The sequence below is a fragment of the Ostrea edulis genome, chromosome 3 (assembly GCF_947568905.1).
Source record: "Ostrea edulis chromosome 3, xbOstEdul1.1, whole genome shotgun sequence".
Classification (NCBI taxonomy): domain Eukaryota; kingdom Metazoa; phylum Mollusca; class Bivalvia; order Ostreida; family Ostreidae; genus Ostrea; species Ostrea edulis.
Window position 1 is genome coordinate 1,200,545 of NC_079166.1, and position 24,449 is coordinate 1,224,993.

A 24,449-nucleotide genomic window follows, 5' to 3' on the forward strand; every position below is an offset into this window, starting at 1 on the left:
AAGAACTCTATACACAATTCGCATTACCTTATATTTTTCATCATCACCAGTAAGTGCTATTATCGAGGGACAGTTCTGTTCCCAAACCATGTGCCAAAAATGTCCAGCTGTCTTCGGAAGGGGGCACTGTGCCATTATATAGCTTTGATTCTTTAAAAGATAGCAGTTTCATTTAAGAAATCACCGACGATTTATCGAATAATTCCTCAAAAGAAGTAAAGAAGCCAAACGAAAAAACAACATAATTTATTTAGAAGACAATGGCTGAAGACTTGGATGACAGACTAAAGTAGCGAGCATAGCGATATTTCTGGTTCATTATATATTCCTGTGAAAATACCTTCCATTCTTACAAGTGAAGATATTTTGCTATCCTTTGCATGTATATTGTCGTGTGTATCATTTGAGAATAGTTCACTCATTAGTTGAAGTGCCACAAATTCTGACCTGGGCAGAACGCTTAAAATGGTAGCAGTAAAGGTGACCGTGACACAGAACCGGAGTTTCGAAAAATAACAACCATTTAGCATCATTAACGTATTTGATTGAATGCGGTACATGTACCGGGATTGAGAATCGCATCCAGACCTTCCGGCGGCGAAGCTTCCCAACCAGTAGCATACCTGTCAATGTCTGTGGTGATTTCTTATTCAATGCATGCATCACTATAATTATATAGTCAATAGGATTCATCATTAACGACTCTGATAACAGTATATTGATACATACCAATTGTTCTTGGCACACTGATTTTGACTACGGATAAATCCATTTACCTGATCTATAGGGCTTGCAGCGGGTGTGATTAGTCGACGGGGGATGCTTACTCCTCCTAGGCATCTAATCCCACCTCTGGTATATCCAGGGGTCCGTGTTCGCCAAACTCTATTTTGTATTGTTTATAGGAGTTATGCGATTAATCACTGTTCGTTATTTTCGCCTTACACTAGTGAAGATAACGAACAGTGATCAGTTCAATCGCATAAATCCCCATAGAAAATAAAAATCAAGTGATGGGCAAACATGAACCCCTGGATATACTGGAGGTAGGACCAGGTGCCTAGTTTAGTTGGTTGATTGTACTTTGATTTACATCTGGGTTGAGATTTGTTCACTAATATGGATACCATTGATGTTGATGGGCTGCAACATTTAGACCTATCCGCGGCGCTTACAGCTTTTGAGCAGGCAGGGTTTTTTATCGTGTCACACCTGTCTTACGACAAACAAGGGGTACTGAGTACCTATTCTAATCAGGATCACCAAATATATTGCGTTGCACTATAGATAGATCTCTTTCGATTTGGTTCATATATCATAAGGCATTCATACACATAAACGTCGGTAATTGGCAATTAAACAGCCTCTCATCTGAAGCAATCAATTTCTATTTTGTATGTTTTAGATCTAACGTGAAACTATAAATTAAGTAGAGGTTAGTAACTGATTACATACCAAAACAAAACTGGCATTGATATAGTCGGACCCATCCCTCTTCTCTTGGAGCTGTACGCGATTAAAATCATCTGAAATATTTATTCAACTCCTTTAAAAGTATCAGTCAGCATTGCAAAGCAACACGATTTCTTTGGAGACACATACATGAACATCAATATGTTATAGGACTTACAAGGTACTACACGCCCTCTATTTTTGTTTGTATTGATCTTCGAAATTGCTTCTGTTGTTATTGCTGTTTCCTTTGACCGAAGTAATTCCTACACAATGACATGTACATGGTTGGTGTGTAGTATTTCATGTTATAAAACATATGTGATATGATTCAGCAATCGTTATTATGGATTCTTCTGTTAGAAATGTGAAGAAAACGAACAGTGATCAATCTCATATGTATGATCAATCTATCTTTCTATAATGTAACAGTTTCTTCGAGATTCTACTCACGGAAAATTCGTTGCAAATCTTTAGTCTACTATCTTTCATCAGCTCCGGAACATGGTCCCCGAATGAGAGTATAGGGATCGGTCTACAACAAGCACAAAATAGTTCATGATACAAGCACTAAACAGTTCATTATAAGTATATTCGAGTACGTTTTGTAAATACTTCAACACAATGAAAACTTAACACTTATGACACCTACTTTTCTCTTTGTGTCCGAGTACGTTGATCCAAGGTCGAATATGTATGGTCACTAAATGCATGCATTTCAAAATATCATTAGTCATTGAGGTGGTTATATTGGAACACATTTATATACCTTTATAACAATTACACATTCTTCAGAATTTCCGACAAGCAACAAACAACCAAAGTAACGTACGACTACAAACAAGTCTCTTTTCCCAACAAATATATGCTGAAATAAATGGGAGATCCCCATATCAAATTTAAAACATGTTAATAATAATTGATTACTAAATAATGGTTGGAAACGTTCCTTTTCTACTTCTGATTAACGTAATACATTCTGCTGAACGAAATTCATTCAAGTGAATTTCAACGACCTTGTCGGGATCACCAAAGAAGATGTTATTGGACTCAATAATATAATTAAAGAAAACATTTTATTTCAAACATTATTTCAAATATTCTCTCCTCTTTCCAGGAAGAAAACAAAACAGTGATCAATAAAAGGCTAAGCTAACGAACAGTCATCAATCTCATAACTCCTATTAAATACGAAATAAAGAGGTGGGCAAACACGGAACTCTGGACATATCAGAGGTGGGATCAGGTGCCTAAGAGGAGCAAGCATCCTCCGTCGACCGGTCACACTCGCCGTAACCACTTTGTCTTTATCAAATAAATGGGAGAATCTGTAGTCAAAATCAATGTGCCAATAACGGCGTAACGATCGATATGAAACACGTCAAACAGCAGTTGACCCAATGATAACTTTTATCGGAAAACTAGATCACATAGAATTTGTAAAATGCCGGCTTTGAATAAGACTGTTGAAACACCTGTGTCATCAACTTATTTGTCAATAGCCTGCATCGATTTAAAAAAAACTGATCATATGCAGAACACGCTCTTGCATATCGAATCATTTTAGGGATATAAGTGCCATACACAAGTGATAATGAAATATTGCTGTATAAATATGGAAAGTTGAAGATGAAGAAGATGAAATAAGCCGTTCCTTGTAAAAAAAGGTCCATAACTATATTACTGATAAAGTGTGAACTATGGAGAAAAATCCCTCAACATATTAAAGCAATATTGATTGTTGTTAAAATATTACAGTCAATCAAAGATAACAACAAACTCGTGATTATGTGACCTTTCCTTTAAAAGTATGCAAATAATGACGTCACGTTTTTTCATTGTGATGTTGTTTTTTTAAAAACACTGTTGGATGAGATAAGGGTCATTTTTGCTAATCATCAGTTTGTCATAATGTTAAGTTCATATTCAGTTTCAATGAAATATCTAAGTACGAATCAGATGTGGATGACTTGGTGGTATCTTTTATCTCGACTTCATAGAGATATATCGAATCGTCATCTGGATGAAAACAATTATTGTTAATAGATAAAACGTTGTCAATATATCTAAATGTGGAGTTGTAGACCGTATGATAGGATTTTTCTTCTCATGTAGATGCTAAATAACTCTGCTTCATCAGAATATAAAAACAGACCAGCTAACAAAGGAACACAATTCGTGCCCATAGTAATTCCAACAGATCTGATAACGAAGATATTGTCAATGAAAAACTCCAGAATATTTGTTTGTGGAATCAGAATGGTGTTTAACAACCTAATGTTTAAATGATTGACCATTATATACGAATGGTTTCTTCTTTTTTGCATTGTTTTGACGAAACACCTGTATATGATGTCAAAAAGTCTAGCCTTTACTTTATCGAGAAATATTGTCGCGTAACGTGTTGAAAAATCATACCTTCTGATGTTGTTGATTTGAGAAAAGATTTATCTATTAACAATAATCAATTGCATTCATATGTCCATTCAATATATCCCTGTGAACTATCCCGTGGGAACTTGTCGTAAGAGGGACTACATGGGGCAATCCATCGGATGAGACCGTAAAAACCGTGGCCTTGTGTCACAGCAAGCGTGATACGGTAAAGATCCCTTCCTTTCCAAAGATCGTAAGCACCGAGCAGAGGCCTAATTTTTTGCAGTCCTTCACTGGCAATGGTGACATTTCCATATAAGGGAAATTTTCTGAAGTGGGACGTTAAACAATATGCAATCAATCAATCTCTGTGAACTCGAGATAAGGCACCACAGAGTATTTCACATCTACTTCGTATTTTCATGTTATTGAAAATGAATATTAACGACAAACAACTCAAATTTATGACTAACAGGATAACTGTAGCTTCTCCATCGTCAGCTTCCTATATGTATGTAGCAATAGTCCATTATTATCTGAAAATAGTGTTTATATCTCTCACCTGATTTGATACGCAAGAGCTTATTCGACAAGACTTAGTTTGCTAATATATCCTATCATTGGGTCATATGCTATCTGACGCGTTTCATACCAATTGTTAGGCCGTTCTTGGTGTATTGATTTTTGACTGCGAATTACTCCGTTTACCTGATCAAGAAGACCTAGGCATCACGGAGGGTGTGACCGGTCAACAGTGGATACCTACTCCTCCTAGGCACCTGATCCCACCTCTGGTGTGTCCAGGGGTCACTGTTAGCACAACTCTCTATTAACTGACAAAGACATCCCTGTATGTATGACTCCCGTTTCACTACAAATGAATGCCTTCTGGTATAAAAAATGTCCCTACAACCTTTAAGGATGTGAAGCCTACATTGATGATGCGATGGATGGGGAAAACATCTCCAAATCATGTATGTGTTCTACAACATTCTTACAAAGCAAACTAAACAGTTAACCTTACGAAGAGTGACTTTTGTCATGGTAGCGTAGACTATCTAGGTCATAGAGTAGGTTAAGGTTATGTTACATCAGTCCTATAATGGCTAAAATGGAGGTTATCACAAAGTTTCGGATTTGGTCAACGATAGAGTGAATGACATTTAAAGCATTGCTGGATTTTACAGAAATCGTTCCTCATATTCCCGCAATAGTTGGTCCACTTAACAACCTATTGCAAAAAGTGTTAGATCTCAATGGATTGTTTATTTGTAAAATTAAATCTGTCCCAATGAGTAGTTCAGTTCATTCAGCTCCAGATTTTTCTAAGCATTTATAGCATTTTTATCTTAGTGATATGGTAATCGATGATGTATTGTTTCAAGAACATAGCGACAATGTAGAAAGAATTATTTCCTATTTTTCAAAGAAACAAAGGGTCAACGGAATTATTCTACGATTAAAAAGAGTATCTTACTTTGTTGCTAGCTTTGCAAGATTTTGGTTTTTTCTTTAATTTTACCTTGCATTCAATTCTTGTTTTTACGGATTACAACCCTCTAACTAGTTTTGCACAAAATGTCATACAAGAGTCAAAGATTAACATGATAGAGTTTATTGTTACAAGAGCATGATCTTAATATTATGACAAAGTTATTGCGAATGCTTCATCAAGAGTGTCATGGATATGCTCTGCTTTGTTGCTTTGATTTGTTTTACAATGATAGCGTATTCGGGTCTTAAATTTTGAATAATTTCGTTTCCAATGTCATTAAAACCTTTTAAGGAGGTATGTGTTGTATAATGCATTTATACTTGGCTGTTATTTATGAGCTAGGTAGCATTTTAGATGTTAAATTTTTAGAACGTTGTTTTGTTCAGTTTAGTATAAAGATGAGGTAGCACTTCTTTAGCTGTTGTAAAATTCATATAACACTGTTCCTTTCTTGAAAGCCCTGGGAACTACATTTGTAGTACAGTGATTTTTATGATATTAGGCCTTTCGTGAAGCTTTCGTTCGGATTCATATCTGGGGACTGATTGGAACAAACAGCTGCTTCGTGACAGTTTAAAGCGTGCGATTTCAGTTCGGCATTTAGCCAGCATCAGACACTGAATTTTTATACCCGGTGTAAGTCTGTTATTTGTTTGTAATTGATATAATTTTCTTCCAATCAATGGAAGAAAATTGTTCTAAATATTTGAATATTGACTTTATGATAGTTGATGTTTTAACTTTGAGTTCAGCAACTTATATCAATGTCACTGTCGGTTCAGATGTTGTCGTGAAGGATCATAGATGTGGGAGGAAACAGCAATATCCAGGAGAAACCCACGTGTCCGAATGAGCGACATACAACTACTGGCGATCCTGTGAATCGAACTCGGAAATCAGCGGTGAGACGCGAGTGTGTTAACCACTACGCTATCTAGCACCTTACTGTGCTCACGGTTATTCTGAATGATAACACTTATCATTTAACCATGCTGATGATTACGTAATAATACAAAAAGTATATGCATTTGAAGCTAAACGTCATTAATCACGACGTATGTAACTCTACTTTTCATGATTTCTAAATTTCTTGCGACGCGTTTTTTTTAGAACACGGCTACACTTATACCAAATGTACATTACACATCATCCTTTCATTGACGTTTGCTTCGTAACCCTTGAGAATCAAAGGTTTGAATATACACACGTACAAAGAATGGATATACTTGAATCAGGAATCCCACTAGTGTTGTAGGGTCTAGATGACAAAGGAACAAGAATATGCATGAATTCAAACAATCTTTTCAAGAGTAAATCACGTCTCTAAACGCTTAAATTGAACATCATTGATTCTTACCTGCTTCTTCCGTCATGCAGTGTCAAATCCGTATATCTTTCGGAATCTTCTTTCGGTTTCCTGTAATTAATATACATGTTTTAAAATAAATTCCTATTAATGATAAAGACGCTTGTTAATATATATATATATATATATATATATATATATATATATATATATATATATATATATAAAAAACATCATTGAATGATTGTTTTACGTCCCGTCGAGAATTTTGCAATTATATTGAGACGTCACCACTTGTAAGTGAAGTGCCACAAACTTAGACTTTTGAAAAATGATAAAAACGTAAACTAAATTCATGTTTCTAAACACGTACAAAAATGAATAGTATATACGATAAGAACTGTAATACACGTATTTATCCCACGATAGCTTTGTGTTCATTGTTTAACGAATATTAGATGAGATAATTAGTAATTTTGCGTTTGTATACCAGCTGCTTTTAAAGACTAGATTAAATTCATATATATTTTATAAACTTCAAGAAAACATAATTATGGGTATTAAATGCTTTTTATATGTTTTATAGTTATTCAAATATATTTGGAAAAGAAGTCCGAGCTTGCTACATTTCTTTAAATGATGAAAACAAGAATTCCCTTTTCATAAGTACTCGAAACATAATTGCATTTTATCATATATATGGAATGTAGCTTATTCTCAGGTCCCCCAATTAAGTTTAAAAGAGTGGGGGGAAATCTAGCATCACCGAAGAGACATTATTTGTCGAAATGCGCATCTGGTGTATCAAAATTGCTACCGTATAAGTTTTACATTATCACCCCTGTGTCGAGGCCTCTGCTCGTGGACTGTTAGTCCCAGGGGTATATACAGCCCAGTAGCTAAGTACTTCGTTACTAACTTGAAAATACGGATGTATATTTAATTGCTGGGATAAAATTTAGAAATTCATTTCAAAATCAAGGATGATATATCCCTCATGCATAACGAACTTGACACTCTAGTTTTCCTTTTAGCTCTTACAAGTTTTTTGTCATTTCGAATTTCCAAAATTTTGGCTTGATCATCATTGAAGAGACATTATTTGTCGAAATGCGCATCTGGTGCATCCAAATTGGTGTATCGAGGGAGGTGTATTGAATAATTTACAAGCGCCATATTTTAGGAATATTACAATTCTACTTATTATAACCAAACTACGCTTAAGAATATATCAACCTTTTGATTTGTAAGTAATATGTTACAATGTACCTCCAATTTATCCACCATATACAGATGGCAATCGTAAAAACTATTATTATCAAAAGTATTCCAGGAATACTGTACACGATGGATGACGTTGATTCCTCTTCATATATTATCACTGTGCGAAGACAAAAATTACATATTACTTCATGCCTTCGCGCGTATTTTACAAATTGGAATACATTGAAAGATGAAGACAATGAAGACAACGAACAATAATGAATCTCAAATCAAGTCCCCAGCAAAACGATTTCAACTGTTTGATGTTTAATATATATAAACTATTGATGAGTTTAATTTATCAGAAGCAAAAAGGGTCGTGCCAACTGTGACAAAAGACTCCTGTGCAGTATGAAAGAATTAGATTTTGCGCCATTCACTATATCATAACTACAGCGATGGAAAATATTCGTGTAATTGACAATGCATTTTTCTATCATTGACGTAGGGCTCACGGCGGGTGTGACCGGTCAACAGGGGATGCTTACTCCTCCTAGGCACCTGATCCCACCTCAATTCAATAAAAAAAAGCAGAAAAACATGCAATTCCAAAATATATTTCAATCACTGGCGCTTTCTGGATTTTAACATTCATCCTCAGGTGAATAGAAATATTGAATACAAAGTTGTTTATCTTGGAGACGTCTATTGTGACGTCGTGGTGAGGAGGGAATATATACATGACGTCATAATATAAAAGTTTTAAACACGAAAATTTCTTTAATAAACATTTAAAAGTTGTGGGTTTTTTTTAAATCCGTCTTTTTTGTTTCTTCCGTGATAGGTTCTTTCATTACAACGTAATAACTACATCCCAGTCGAGCCTGGAAATCAGTAAACTTAAAGTAAGCATACAGGCACGATCATCTTAATTTTGAAACACATTGTCAATTCAATTGGATGTTTATATATATTAAAAAAAACGAAATGTTTGTCTTTGAAATTCCACGATATTAATTTATCAACTTGTATTAAACTATAAGAAACGGCAACGGGGTTTTTGTTTATAATGCAAATCCCATACTATGCATCAAATATCCTCCTTCAAAAAAAAATATCCAAGATCGATTTTGGATATCTCGAACCCCCGGATATCTCGAAGTTTTTTCGTGGTCCCTCGGACTTCGAGATAGAGATATTTTACTGTATATATATGTAATACATATATACATTAGGCACTGTATTCCTAATATTGTGTATATTTGTATTATGTACATGTATGTGACATTGTGACATGTGTGTGAATGCTTCTTTTGTTTGTTTCTTTATCAATTATCTATATGTCTTTGATTTGTAAAGAAATAATTTTTGTTTGAATGATTTTTGTCTGTTTTTTAGAAAAGAGCCTCGCTAATCCCCTTACCATATATACCTGTTTTACTATCAATAGAATAAAACATTATCGTTAAACACCAAAAATGTCTTACTTTCTTTGTAATAGGTATAATTCGTTATATTCATCTAGCTATTTGTATGTACAGGGGGAATTGAAGTTAGTTTCATATATGTAGTGCTTATAGGAGTTTGATCACTGTTCGTTATCTTCACGTTTCATATGCAGTTTATTCTATATTATATGTGTGTACATTTTAATTACGTTATATTGTAAGCATGCTGTCAAAACATATCTAACATGATATCTTATTTCAAATCTAACTTTCCTTTTAATCAGTAGTTAATGTTCCACTTCCTTACTTCTTGGGATGGTCCAGATCTCCTCTGTATACGCTACACTCCTTTTTTCCTCGTTGTTATGTATATCCTGACCACTAACTGTCACAATACCGACTCTGTAATGTGTAGCCGGAATCAGCTGTTTTGTAAATTGAATCTTAGTAGTACTGTCCAAGGTGCTAAGTGTTGTCCCATTAATTGTCACGTCATATTTGGTGACTTCTGTACTATTTATTGGCGGAGTCCAGTTCAACATCAAATCATCAGGTGAAAAATCACTGCTATCCAAAATAGACCCAGGAGGAAGAGGAACTGCACGAAATCATAAACTAATTCACATTGCATGTACATTGTGATCTGAAATTCAGGAAAAGGGTTAATATTGAAAACCATTTGAATAGTGTTACATGTACCTATCCTAATGAATGCCAGGTCACTGTGCAGTTGTATATTAGAGGCTGGATTACTGAGTGTCACAGACGATGTGACAGTCACAATGTATAGCTGTCCCGGTATCAGTCCAGTACTAACAGTGTGGCTGGTCACTGACTTGTCCACTGTTTGTGACTGCTGTGTTGACTCTGCCTGGTCATGGATTCTCCATATCACAATATATCCACTCACAAGGTTCACATCATAGGAGGGAGGAATCCAGGACACAAAAAATGTTGATGTACTGGACGAATGTGATGTAATCGTAACCTTTAATCTATCCCCTGAAATAAAGTTAAACTACATGTACGTTGATGCCTGAATAACTGAAATATATCAATTAAATCACTGCATGTACTTACATCTACAATGTTTTATTATCTTTGGTTATCCAGCCAAACTATGCTCCTATAATAACCACTTCTTCATTATTGCTTAGAGGGTTACGAATATTATCGCATATGGTAGCTCGTCTAATATATCCGAATTTTATACAAGGGTATCAGTTTGCAATTCCGGAAATTTTACGGCTGAGCAAACCAGCCTCGGATGTTAGAATTCTCGCCACTTTCTCTTTCAAACCTATATTTAGATCGGTAAGACGTACCAAAATTCGCTCCTGAAAATATCCTCTGAAATCAACATATATGCTGCTAATGTGTTTGATTTTGTCTATTTACACATTTATTTCAACGTTTTACTGCTAGTTGTGTATGGATGGCTTGATTATATTAAGATTAGAGCGGATTGGGAAATTCGTTATACCAACGTGCCATCTCTCGCTGCACATTTAGTTCGTTCCCAACTACAATATCAGTATATCTATTCCGATAATTTTGTATTTCTTATTTTATTTTATTTATTATTATTTTTTTTTCTTTTCTATATTGTTACTGGTTACCATGCCTAAGACAAAACTCAACATAACCTTTAGTCAATCCAATGCTAGTTTCAATCATGCTTTTCGGGCACCAACAGCAAGCACTAATAAGTCGTTTAGTCACAAATCAGGCCCAGCTCAACAGTCATCGAATCGAAACCCTGCACAACACAAGCACATGGGACCTAGGCCTTTCCCCAGTAATTATTAATTCTTTACTGAAATACTTGGTATTTACCCAGATCTAGTCACGGCTGAATATTTGTTAGATGGATTTTGTCACGGATTTAGGCTTCAATACTCTGGGCCCAGAATTGCAGTTTTTTCAAAAAAATTATCGTCAGCCTTGGATCATGAGCAAGTGCTTCAAGACAATTTTTTTAGTGAGGTTGCACCTGGTCGTATGGGAGGTCCCTATCCTAGGCCACCTATGCATAATTTACATGTATCCCCAATAGGGGTTGTTCCCAAGTCAGATGGGGGTTGGAGAATGATTATGCACTTATCTTACGCCCCGTCCTTTAGTATCAATCACAACATAGATCCGGCTTTCACCTCAGTATCGTATACCCAATTTGACACTGTAGTTGAGACCATAGGTACATTAGGCAAGGGAGCTCTCCTAGCAAAGGCTGACATAAAAAAATACATTCCGCTTATTGCCCATATACCCTGGTGATTTTGAGCTCTTGGGACTATATATTAAGGGTGCATATTTCATTGATAAATGCCTTCCCCTTGGTTGCTCAATATCATGTAAAATATTTGAAATTGTTTCCTCTTTTTTGGAATGGGTCGTTAAATTCAAAATCCATCGCACATCACACAGTTCATTGCATACTTGTCAATAATGGGCTACAAACACTCCACAGCGCAATCGTACATTGCGGCAATTAGATTTTATACCAAAGTCTCTCACAATATTGACCCTACTGGTCAGTTTATCATCAGAAAACTTTTGCAGGGTATGCAAAGAACTAGCACTCATAGTAAAGACTCGCGACTGCCCATTACATTGCAGCTTTTAAACCGTATCATTTCAGTTTTACGCACAGCATGTCACAACCTTTATGAAACCAAATTATTTTCCGCGGCCTTTACACTGGCATTTCATGCTTTCTTGCGCATAGGCGAAATTGCACTATCTAAAGGCAACAATCCTCAATCAATACTACAGTTCGATGACATTATTTTGCTTCAGTCCAAAATACAACTCACTATTAAGCGTTCTAAGACCGGCCAGTTGGGTGTAGGAACAATTCTCTGTATTACAGCACCCCATGCCCATTCGCCTCTATGCAGGTTTATATGCAATCCCACCCTGCGAAAAGGGGCCTCTTGTTTGTTCATTTTGGGGGACAGCCTCTAACTCGTTATCAGTTTTGTGCAACATTAAACAGGTGTTTGACTATCCTTGGGATTGACACCACAAATTATAACTCCCATTCATTCAGAATAGGAGCAGCTACTACCCTGGCTATGCAAGGGGCCCACAGTAATGTTATTCAAGCAGCAGGGCGAAGGCGCTCCAATGTGTTCCATTCATATATTCGTTGAATATACTTGTATTGCTATGGTTTGGTTTTAATTCATTTGTATGCCCGTATTTGCTACCCCAAGCTAATTCACACCAAGAATTTTAGATGTAACAAGAGTTTGGATTGTGGGATCTTCAATTATAAAGAAAGCGGCCACTTTTGCAGGTACTAGACTTGGGGGGCTTAACCTCAACTTGAACAATATCTTCATTTGGTGGCAGGGCTATAGCGGCATGAAGCTGCAGGACCTTGTTCCCAAACTAACGACCTTATTACGGTACGAAAATCCACCCGCCTTCTTAATTATCCATTGTGGAGCCAACAATGTGGGACAGACTACAACGGAGCGCCTGCTGCAAATTCTAATTTCTACTTTGTTACAAATTCGTGTCATGTTTTCTACCACCTCTATCGTCTGGTCCTCGTCATTGCCAATGTTCTCGTGGCGTTTCTCAAATAATACCAGGTCAATGAACAGGATGAGAGGTAGAATGGATAGGGAAGCTATCAGGTTTTTGTCAGTTCGGGGTGGCCGTCATATTAAACACCCCTAATTCAGCGCCAAACCACCGACTCTCTTTGATTCCGATGGGGTTCACTTATCTCAGCTTGACAATGATTTGTTGTTAAATAACTTCCAGGGGGCCCTTCTAAACTTCACTTGTTGCGATGCAATTGGCTTTCCAGTCTAATTCTAGGGCAACGTATTCACTGGCCAGCGGTAACCATTGGAGTTGGGGAGCTGCCGCCGTCACCATTGTGGGCACTCCATTGGTGGCGGTTGCAGAGCCATGTTCATGGCCCTTGCAAGCGGCGTGTTTCGTCACACCCCTACTCCAATGGAAGAGTGTCAACCATCTGGAAACAAATTCTGATGTGATATTCGAACTGTCTATTTAGCTTTGAGTATGTTGATTCGTCATCCTGTAAATACGTTATGCAGTTGACTAAACTACCATGAACCTGGTGAATGGACACCATACATTCCTATATATATACTTGTATGAACATTTGTTGCCTTTGACATTTTGAATGATTATTTGTAAAGTTTGTGCTTTGAATTTGTTTTTCGTGGCGCTTGTGCTTTTGCGATCACCCATTGCACAATGAGCCTCTTGATGGGCCGTCACATTTTGTGAATTTGTTGATTGCGTGACGCTTGTGCTAATGCGCATTAAGCCTCTTGATGGGCCGTCAAATTTGTGATTTGTTGTTTTCGTGACGCTTGTGCATTTGCGATAACCCATTGCAAAATGAGCCTCTTGATGGGCCGTCACTTTTGTGCGAACTTTTGTGCAAGGCGGCCCTATGCATTGGTAGCCTCAATTTACTTCACCGCGGCCAGTAACGCCATTAACGTAATAAATTCATAATTCATTTAATGTGTGTTCTTATGTCATACATCTTGGATAATGTATATAATTTAGTAATGATATTTTATCGGAATACTTTATGCAGCATCTAAGTAAGATAAATTCATATTAGACTTACAGCTGGCTGTGCATATCATATCATTGACATGAATCTACCATATTGCAACTAAATTTAATAATCCTGTTCATTCAAAAATAATAATGTATGTAATTTTTAAAAAATCAATACCAAAATAGAAATCTTCATTTCCGTTCAAAATAAATTCATTTTGTCTACATGAAAAGTGAAGATAACGAACAGTGATCAATCTCATAACTCCTAAAATCAATACAAAATAGATAATTAGGCAAAGACGGACCCCTGGACACACACATGTACTAAATAAGAAAACTATATTTCCTTGAAATATATGTAGCACATAGATATGTTGATGTGAATACTTTAAACACTACCGGTAACAACAAAACTGAAGGTGAAAAATATCTCCATATGGAGAAAATAAAGAATGAATTAATGAACAAGGAATTCATATTTTATATAATGGCTGCTGAACAACACTGATAACCATATAATAACAGTAAAGCTTAGATTACCAACTAGGCTAAACATCCAGAATTATAAGTGACACATGTATGTTTTACTGGAATTTTTCATAATTGACTTACTTGTAAAGCATTGTTTGTTGTTATGATAAAATGTCCTTTTACAGACACACCTCCAAGTTGACTGGGAACATTCTAATTCCTTACTGTCATCGCAAGGGAGACTCGCGTTGCAGTAGTCTTGAAACTGTCGATCTGCAATGATAAGATTTGAAGTAAAAAAAAAAGTGAATCGCTTAATTACAGCTTTCTTTTTCAATTTAAACATATTTTATTGAGAAACTCAACAGGATTGGGCAACAGGCATAGCCTATGTAGGCCCTCTCCCAAATACAAAGGTCAAGTACAAAGGTATGATATAAAGGTATAAACAGGATTTTTTGAAGATTTAACAATATACAGCTTTCTGTCGTCCATAAATGATCTATGATAAATTTTATCACCTGAAATTTTTAATATTTGTATCTACATGTACATCTTATCGAAAATGTATATTCCATCCATCTACTTAATGCTTTTCGTGGAACACAGTTTTCACGGATACTTAATAATTATTTATAGTCTCTTTGAAATTTTACCCTGGTCCTGGTGTTGATTTTTGTTAGAAAAAATGTTTGAAGAATTACAAAAGGTTTTCATTAATGAATTTCTTCCATAAGCATGTATGTTAGGAAAAGCACAATTCTTAATATCTGTACTCTCATCATATCAAGTCTCTCCAGGATGACGATGTATCTGTTGAATAAACGCATAAGCATTGCGCATTGAAGGGTCCCAAAAAGTGTATTTGTCAAATATCAATTAACAAAATATACCTTATTTTACATTTCTTTAAAAGGGAGCACTTATTGTATTGAATTAAAAAGGAGCACTTATTGTATTGAATTAAAAGGGAGCACTTATTGTATTGAAATTTGAAAACATAGAAAACATTGAAAAACATGGAGAACATTGAGATAAATGTTATGATCAATGGCAGGTAAATTAGTCTTACTTATGACAGTGAGTGTTGCACTGCGATGACTTGGATAAGTCCCTCCAGGGTTAGCCGCAATACACTGATACTGACCAGCGTCCTGCATAACCAGGTTATTAATGATTAGAGATGGCGAGTCAGTTGTAGATCCTGCGTATTTGGTACCATCAATAGATAAATCGGCACCTCCCATCCTCCATGTGATTTGGCTAATCACAGGTCCAGTAACTGTACATGATATAGTGTTACTCTCCCCGATCTTCCCCGTGACTTCTGAACCAACGGTGACACTAAGCACGGCTGAAATATTAAAGGGTTTTTACCACGAGTTTTAATGTAATTAAGATCAGAAGGAGTAACCTTAATAAAGCACGTGTCCGCTGTTATATTGTTTCATTACTCCCAATAAATGCTACAAACATGCATTTTATCTGCATATATTCAAAGCTTCCGCTTCACAAATCGTCACTAATGAGCCATCTAGTCACGTGATACGTCATGACGGCATACGTGTCAATGTGCTGCAGCAGCTATGTATGTGTGTGTGAATAGATTCTATTGAAAGTAATAAATTATACCGAATGGATAGTTTATGTTCCAACATCGAAGACATCCCGTTAGTATTTAAGATTCAGTCATACATGTTTGAACCTGCCGCTGTGCCAAATCTAAAAGAAATTCCCTCAGCAAACTACATCTTCATTGACGGACTCGGACGGAGATCCCGCTTATAGAAAGGATGGAACGTTTTGGTAAATATCTGAATGACACGTTTCGTTTGCAAACATTTTGACTGTGTTCCCTTGTAGATCATAATATTTTTAAAGAGGTCTGTACATGTAGAGTATAACATGCATTAGCCAATGATATAATTAAGATAAGTCTTCTCTAACCGTTACACTGGAGAAGGTAGAGAAGATCTGCTTTTAATTAAATTGATGCATTAACCTACAACGTATCGAAGGAAACAGCCGATTTACCGATATCGATTTAATTTCTAATTTTATTTTTCAAAGAGGACTTTAAAATTACCAATCTGATGAAAATTGTTCAACTTCTTAAATCGTATAGTGTGTGTTTAAGAGTGGGATACATGGGGCCAATATTCGTAACCTCTACCTCATAATCGTCCCTCTCACTTCTTTTTTAAAAAATATGGGGGTGGGGTATTCATTATATTGTTGCAATTTTTTCACTACGTAGGCACGCACTGTCATTTTTTAAAAAATAAAGCCGTCGAATTTCAACATTAACTAGGATTTTTTCGACTTTTTCATTTTCTTACTATTTTAATCGGGGGTTGGGTTAGGGGTAGACCGTGTAGTCATTTCGTACATGGTGCCAATACTCAAAACCTCAAGCATTGGGGGGGGGGGGGGGGGGGGGCAAACCAATATATAGTTGCATATGCAATCAAAGGTGCATATATATAAAAAGCCAAGTGTTTTCTGTGATTGACAGACCCGCGGCGACTTTGATTGCCTCAATGCCTGGTAGGTTATAAGAGTTCTCGAACTGAAAGACAGTCTCTGATTATGTCCAGTCTGAAGGACAACGAGCCTATTAATTTGTAAACAGAAATGTCGATATCATGAATTAAATGGGTTAGAATGCAATATGTAAGTTCGTCATTGAAGATGGTTTTCCGTTGGTTTGAAGTATTTCTAAGTTTAGTTCTAAGCTCACAAAATTGCTCCGACGTGCCTCGTTCGTAAAAGTAAAAGTACTCTCCTTTTTTGTGCTGATTATTACAGTTATATACTGTACAACACAATATAATGGGACTTGTAACTGTTGAATATCTCCACTTTGTATCAACTGCCTGCTGTATGTGCTGTTCACAACTTGTTTAAATGTTTTCATGCTTTCTCGCTTCACCACGATTGACACGTATGACGTCACATACTAATGGCACGAAAATCTCTAACGAGAATATGCATATCTGGCTTTTTGCACTTTCGATACAAAATAATCACTAAAGCACGCTTTATATCGAATAAAATAATACTAGCACGATTCAAAACACCACATTTTCATATAAATTTACAAGCAATGAAAATCGTGGTAAAAGCCCTTTACGGTTACTTGTATATACTGTACATTCCTTATATTTTGTGAGTGCACAAAATTGAAGCTGCAGAACTGTAGCTCTCTGAGAAAATATTGGGACAGATCAGAGAGCTACAGATCCATCCTTTATAAAAACCTTCGATTTACTGCGCACAAAAAGGTCGAGGCTTCATATCGTTGTATTATTGTATTGCCGTAATGAATAAATAAAATAAAATAAATTCCTAACAAAATATCCTACCATAATTGTGTCAAAACTTATCTGTCCATTGCGTGATTTATTTTTTACACACTCAGACATGATGTACAAATAACAAAGTCTCTAAATTTATAGTAGTCCTCGATTTCTTTAGAACAGGCTGTCTTTACCATATCAACAATTCTTTGCTATTAATTCTAATCAATATTGTCAACGACCAAAACATGAAACACAGCAAGATACCCCTGAAACACATGCATGTACATTAATTTGTTATTTCACACTGTACGCAATAAGATGTGCATTAGGTGTCAAAGAACGGAACATGTTAAACTCTAATGTAATCTTTCTACTGACATGGGGGGGGGGGGGTCACACGTGATTCAATCTTATAAAAAATAAAGTTTGTGTAGATCAACTTACATTACACAGCTTGACATGCATTGTAATTACATGTACTTAAATGTGCACAAAAATAATCATCAGGTACGTAGCAGCAGATAGCTTACCCCATCCCCTTTTCTCAACAATGTACTTTTACATGCTAAGCTGGTTAATTTGAGGAACAAACTTCGATCTTTAATATATAGGCTGTCCTTTTTCAAAAACGACAAGAAATAGAAACAGTAGTGAATTGTGGTGGACATGTATTTAGAGAGAGAGAGAGAGAGATTGAAAGAAAGAAAGAAAGATATTTACTTATTTATATTTGTTGTACTTTCACTACACATAAATACATAACATGGCATGAGATCACTTTGCTCTAGGCTGTAAGTATATCAAAAAATGTGTCAAGCATGTAATTTTAACTAAAATAGAATAACTAATATCAAGGGATCCAGCCTAATTCTCTTTGCAAACGCGTGAAATGATGGAGAGAAAGCGGAAACAGAAAGGAGATCAGTGACAATTATGTAATTTCCGAACAAATATAGTTATTAAGATTGAAACATGAATGTTATGTTTTGATGCGCCTACCGGTATTCCTTCTATCAAATGGGGAAATTCTGCTAAAGTGATTAACCAGTAGATAAAAAAGTATTGAAGAAAAATCGGAGTTATGTCGATACATGCAGCTGAGATAGGTTATTAATTTACCAAATCACATTTTAAGGTTTATACGATTAATGCTTTTAAACGATTTTTCTCATACATCATAACGAAATAATTTTCATTTGCATCAATTCCATACATGTATAAGAAATTGAAACAAACTTCTACGACTCTAGGTTTCATATTACTTTGCAACTTCGATTTAAGGACATGTTGTCTTTGCAAGATTGTTAAAGAATTTGATATTTTTATTCAGAGGTTATCTGTCAGTAAAGTGTTAACGTGAAGTAAGTATTCGCAATCAATATATACTTTTCATAATGGACATCGTTTTACGTCCAGTAAAGTAGTATAAATGGGGTATACTAGCTTCTATATATACTTCTTATTCATTTCTTAACGTTGAGTAAAACAAAGCTTACAATAGTTGTCATGCTTAGTTCAAAAAGTTTTGAAGTTATTATTATTATACTTTTTATAGCGTTTTGTTTAATTAACACAATTACCAAAGGACAATAAATGCGTAAACAAAATTAAAAAGACATAAAATGATATTAAACTGAAGTAGTTAGGAATAGGCAAAACTATATAATGTCTCCTTTTTATGTAAAGCAAACTAAAAAAAGATTACTAAAACTCATCAAAGATGCGTATAGCCGAGGTGCAGTTTGGAAAAGTATGCACGCTTGCATTCACAAAGTAAAAACATGCACGTATTTAATATAGTTTATAAGTATGAAGCTTTGAATGGCCGCAATAGGTATTTAGTGTGATAATGACCTTGACCTTTGGATTTCAAAAGCAACATGAATCTTGAATGTCATCAGGATTTGAAGTCTGATAAACATGCACCAGCAAGTACATGTATAAAAGTTAGAGGCAAGCTCAAATCTACAGTACATAGTGAAAAAGAGACCTTGACCTTTGACCTTTTGACCTCAAAATAAAAAGGAACCTTCCTCCTTTGGATGGCATCAACATATGCAAGATTGACAAAGACGTACAAAGTAGTACGAAAGTTAGAGACCGGACAAGCTCAAATCGATGGCATTTAGTGACTAAGTGACATTGACCTTTGACCTTTTGACCTCAAAATAAATAGGAACCTTCCTCTTTTGGATGTGATCTTGTTATGTAAGTCTCACAAAGATGTACCAAAAGGTATGAATGTTAGAAACCGGGCAAGCTAATTGTGGACGGCGCCCGCCCACCTGGACGCCCATCCTTCGCCAATTTAAAAGCCGATATTTGCTACGCAACTCGGCTAACAAAAAAACAATAAATGCATAAAGAAAAAGGACATAAAAAAAATATTAAACTCAAGTAACTAAGAATAGGCAAAACTATATGAATGTTTGGTTTTTGTTGTGTGTGGGTTTTTTTTTTGGGGGGGGGGATGCAACTGTATACATCAATGCCAAATTAAAGTATTCAAGGATAATGAACAATTTTGAAGGTTTTTTATCGACATACATGTTTATTGTTAACTAATGTTTACCAAAATATTTGTATGAAAATATAATTTCTTTTAAAAATATTTTAATAAAACATGATCTTCCATAGACTTCAATATTAAATTCTAGGTGAAAGGTGAATATATCATACAGGGATCAATCTCATAACTCCTATAAGTAATGCATAATAGAGAATCGGGCAAACACGGATCATAGAATGTTCGAAATGCTGACTTTAAACGAGATTAGGTGAAATAAACAAAGCGGTAAACAAATCTTTCGACATCCCTATGGTGGATTATCTCTATTTGATGAACCCTTATAAATGATATCATGATTACAAAAACCCAACCATCCATATACTAGATATCAAACACGGTCATTATATGTTGATTATATGTTGTTTAACGTCTCGCCCGAGAATTTTTCATTCATATGGAGACGTCACCAAGACCGGTGTAGAGCTTCAGATTTAGACCTATACTCGGCACTTAAGGCCATTGTGCAGTGAGGGTTCTTTAGCGTGCCACACCTACAGAGACACGGGACATTCGTTTTTAAGATTATCTCCAAGGACCCGTGACATTCACACCTGATGTCGAGCGTTTGACGATGGAACTGCCACTACCTGTTTTAACGACTTAGGTCTGTCGCGGCCAGGATTCGAACCCCGGTCTTCCGCATGCTGGGCGAACGCTCTAACCTCTAGACCACCGCGGCGGTCGTTATATGTTGAATTCCTTAAAAATTAAATGCAAGTTTAAAAAGATATGTTTTAAGTTTATTCTTAAAAACAGCTAATGAAGTTTTGAGTCGAAGATCCAGTGGGAGGCAGTTCCACGGGGTTGATTAAGACACAACGAACCGTCTTTCTCCATATAGTTTAATACGAGCACGTTGCTTTAGAAGGCATAACAAATCCGCAGAAGTTTTCGCAGAAGGTGGTACATTTTAACTAATTACTGAATGTCTGCTGGAGCTAATCCTAGCAGAGCCTTGACAATATACAACATAATTATATATTTCGTTTGATATGTCACAAGTAACCAGTGAAGCGATATGAGAATTTGTGCAATATGTTTATGTTTCCTTGAACATGTCATTAGCCTAGCAGCAGTGTTTTGAACTTTCCGTAACTTCTGCAAGGATGCTGAATCAACACCATAAAGGGGTGTATTTACATAATCAAGACGGGGTGTAATCAGTGATCTAACCAGTGTCATATACGCATCTTCTGTTATAAAAGATCTAAATCTACCGATATTATGAAGTTGGAAATAACATGATTTAGCCAATGCACTTATTTGACATTTCATGTTAAGTATGCTGTCAATAAATATCCACACTATTTGAAACATGAAGCGCTAGTAATTACAGATCCACCTATAGCTAGTTGATATCCTAAAAATTCACTAGCTTTAAGTTTTGGGGTAAGATGGTAAGTTTTGTCTTTTGCTGATTTAGCTTGAGAATGTTGTTTTGCATCCAGTTATTATTGTCAGAAAGACACTGTTCAAATATGTCTGCAATGCTTTCTTAGCTGTCATTCGGATTTATAACCAGGTATACCTGAGTGTCATATTCGTAGCTATGATAACACATGTGTATCCGGCAAATTTCTCCGATTGGTTTGGAAAACATACAATACAGACGATGTCCTAATACCTAACCCTGCGAAACACCAAAGTGAAGTAGGAACTCTGGATAATGTTGATGAATAGCAATTTGTTGATTTCGACCAGAGAGATAAGACGTCGTCCATGACAGAGCCGATCCCATGATGACAAAAGCATAACCCATATGCCTGATGAGAATACTATGGTTTATGACGACTAATGCGACAGAGAGATCAAGCATCACAAGTGCAAACACATTTATGTCCATTACAGAGGTAATATCATGGTGAACCCGTACTAGAGCCGTGTCTGTGGAGTGACAATTGCGGTAGGCAGATTGTGCCTGGTCATGAAGATGGTAGGCGTTTAGATGTTTTTCAAGTCGAGCTGCTACTGCTTTTTCCAATATTTTGGATAGGAAAGGTAAGCTTGGTACAGATCTGTATTGTTTTTATTCATCCTTGTCAAGTCCTTGGTCTTTAATTGATGGCCGTACTCGTACTATAGCTTCATTGAAATCCAAAGGCACGTTTGATTCCAAGAAATATTTGTTGATGGTATCAATAATAATTGGCAAACACGCTCCAAACATTGTTTCAGAACTTTTATTTTGTGGGTATTGGATATAATTCACAGAACTTTGTTGGCGCATCACTGATAATCCACGCACCTCAGAAAGCGACACTGACTAAAACACTGCCAAAGGAATACCATCAAACTCTATGTCAGCCCGAAGAACATAAACTATCTCCGATCTCCTGAATTTTTCCAATAAAATATTCACCGAATTTGGATGCAAGATCGAATTCATTATCATACACAGATAAAACTGACACATTTGTATTTCCAATGATATTGTTTGTAAGCTGGAATAGTTCGTTCGAGTTGTTGCTCAATCCCTGAATTGTGTTAGTATGATATTGTGTTTTAGTATCTTGCACACACTTCTCCTTGAACATTTCCTTGTGGATAAACAATTTCATTCGTCTCATCATCCGTCTCTCTCTTCGCAGAATGAAGGTCGTCTGTAAACCATGCAGTGTTAGATCGTAAAGTGATCTTTGATTTGTTAGGAGCATGCATATCAATAGTGGCTTGGAGGACCACATTATAATGCATTGCAAGTTTTTCAGTGGACGTATATTTGTTTATAAACGTTGAAAAGTTCAGATCGGGTTTTTTTAAGTTGCTGATCTCGATCTCAGATAATTTCCGAAAAACCACTGTTTTCTTCTCCCTTAGAGCAAAGAACGAATTGCAAGATGACTCCCAGTAATGGTGCCCCTGTTGTTAGCCCGAGTTCTCGGGCGCTAAACTCACCTACCTTTCAGGGATACCAGATAAGCTTTGCCACCCAACGAGCCCTATATCTGACCTGCCATTCAGAGATACCGAGTTAATTATCGACGCTCAGCTAGCCCGGGTTCCCGGGAGATATATATACCTACTTTTGAAGGATACCCGATAAGCTTCTCCACCCAACGAACCCTATATCTGACCTGTCTTTCAAGGATACCGAGTTAAATATGGATGCTCAACTAGCCCAAATTTCCGGGCGATATATACACCTACTATTGAGGGATGCCAGATAAGCTTTGCCACCCAATTAATCTTATATTTGACCTGTTTTCAAGGTTACCAAGTTAATTATCGAGGCTCAAGTAGCCCTACTTCCCGGGCGCTAAATTCACCTACCTTTGAGAGATACCAGATAAGCTTTGCCACCGAACGAACCCTATATCTAACCTACTTTTCATGGATACCAAGTTAATTATCGACGCTCAACTAGCCCAAATTCCCGGGCGCTAAACTCACCTACCTTTCAGAGATACCAGATAAGCTTTGCCACCCAACGAACCCTATATCTGACCTGCCTTTCGGGGATTCCGAGTTAATTATCGACGCTCAACTAGCCAGTTCCCGGGCGATATATACTGAAGAGACATTATTTGTCGAAATGCGCATCTGGTGCATCAAAATTGGTACCGTATAAGTTTTACATACACCTACTTTTGAGGATTACCAGATAAGCTTTGCCACCTCTTTATCTCTCACATCTCTTTCTTTCTTCTTTCTCTTCTCTTTTCCATCCCTCTCTCTCACATCCCCGCTTTCATATATTCCCTCCTCTTTCTCTTCTTTCCCTCACCCTTTCCCTCTCATTTCCATTCCCACCCTTCCTATCTCTCTTCGCTCTCCCCTGTTTATCCCCTCTCTCTTTTCTCCCCTTATCCCTTTCCCTCCATCTCTCTCATCCTCCCTCTATATCTCCCCATCTCTCTTTCTCTCCCTCCTCTCACTCGGCTCCTTCTCTTACCCTTCCTCTCTCTCTCTCTCTCTCTCTCTCTCTCTCTCTCTCTCTCTCTCTCTCTCTCTCTCTCTCTCTCTCTCTCTCTCTCTCTCTCTCTCTCTCTCTCTCTCTCTCTCTCTCACTTCCTCTTCCATCTCTCTACCTCCTCTCTTTCTAATCTCTCTCCTCTTTCTCTCTATCCTTCCCTTTCCCACTCTTCCTATTTCTCTTCCCTCTCCCCTCGCTATGTTCTTCTCTCCCCTTGTCCCCATCTCTCTATCTCCAATTCCCATCCTTCCTCTCTCTAAACTCTCTCTCTCTCTCCTTTTATTCTCCGCCTCCCACACTTCCTCTCTTTTCCCTTTCTACCTCCCTATGCACTATGTCTCTCTTCCCTCT

At 36.6% G+C, this 24,449-nt stretch overlaps 1 protein-coding gene across 1 annotated transcript in view; it reads right to left on the reverse strand.

Moving 5' to 3' along the window:
- Positions 1-15,664, reverse strand: part of LOC125673401 (receptor-type tyrosine-protein phosphatase O-like) — a 28,689-nt gene extending 13,025 nt beyond the window's left edge. The window contains exons 1-11 of the mRNA XM_056159688.1: positions 15,387-15,664; positions 14,456-14,587; positions 9,980-10,282; positions 9,588-9,878; positions 7,899-8,010; positions 6,681-6,740; positions 2,105-2,155; positions 1,906-1,987; positions 1,631-1,718; positions 1,456-1,526; positions 28-150 (exon numbers count right to left, since the gene is read on the reverse strand). Coding sequence (XP_056015663.1) covers positions 28-150; positions 1,456-1,526; positions 1,631-1,718; positions 1,906-1,987; positions 2,105-2,155; positions 6,681-6,740; positions 7,899-8,010; positions 9,588-9,878; positions 9,980-10,282; positions 14,456-14,587; positions 15,387-15,561 — 1,488 coding nt within the window. The 5' untranslated portion in view covers positions 15,562-15,664. The remainder of the gene's footprint in view (positions 1-27; positions 151-1,455; positions 1,527-1,630; positions 1,719-1,905; positions 1,988-2,104; positions 2,156-6,680; positions 6,741-7,898; positions 8,011-9,587; positions 9,879-9,979; positions 10,283-14,455; positions 14,588-15,386) is intronic.
- Between the last annotated feature and the right edge of the window lie 8,785 nt (positions 15,665-24,449).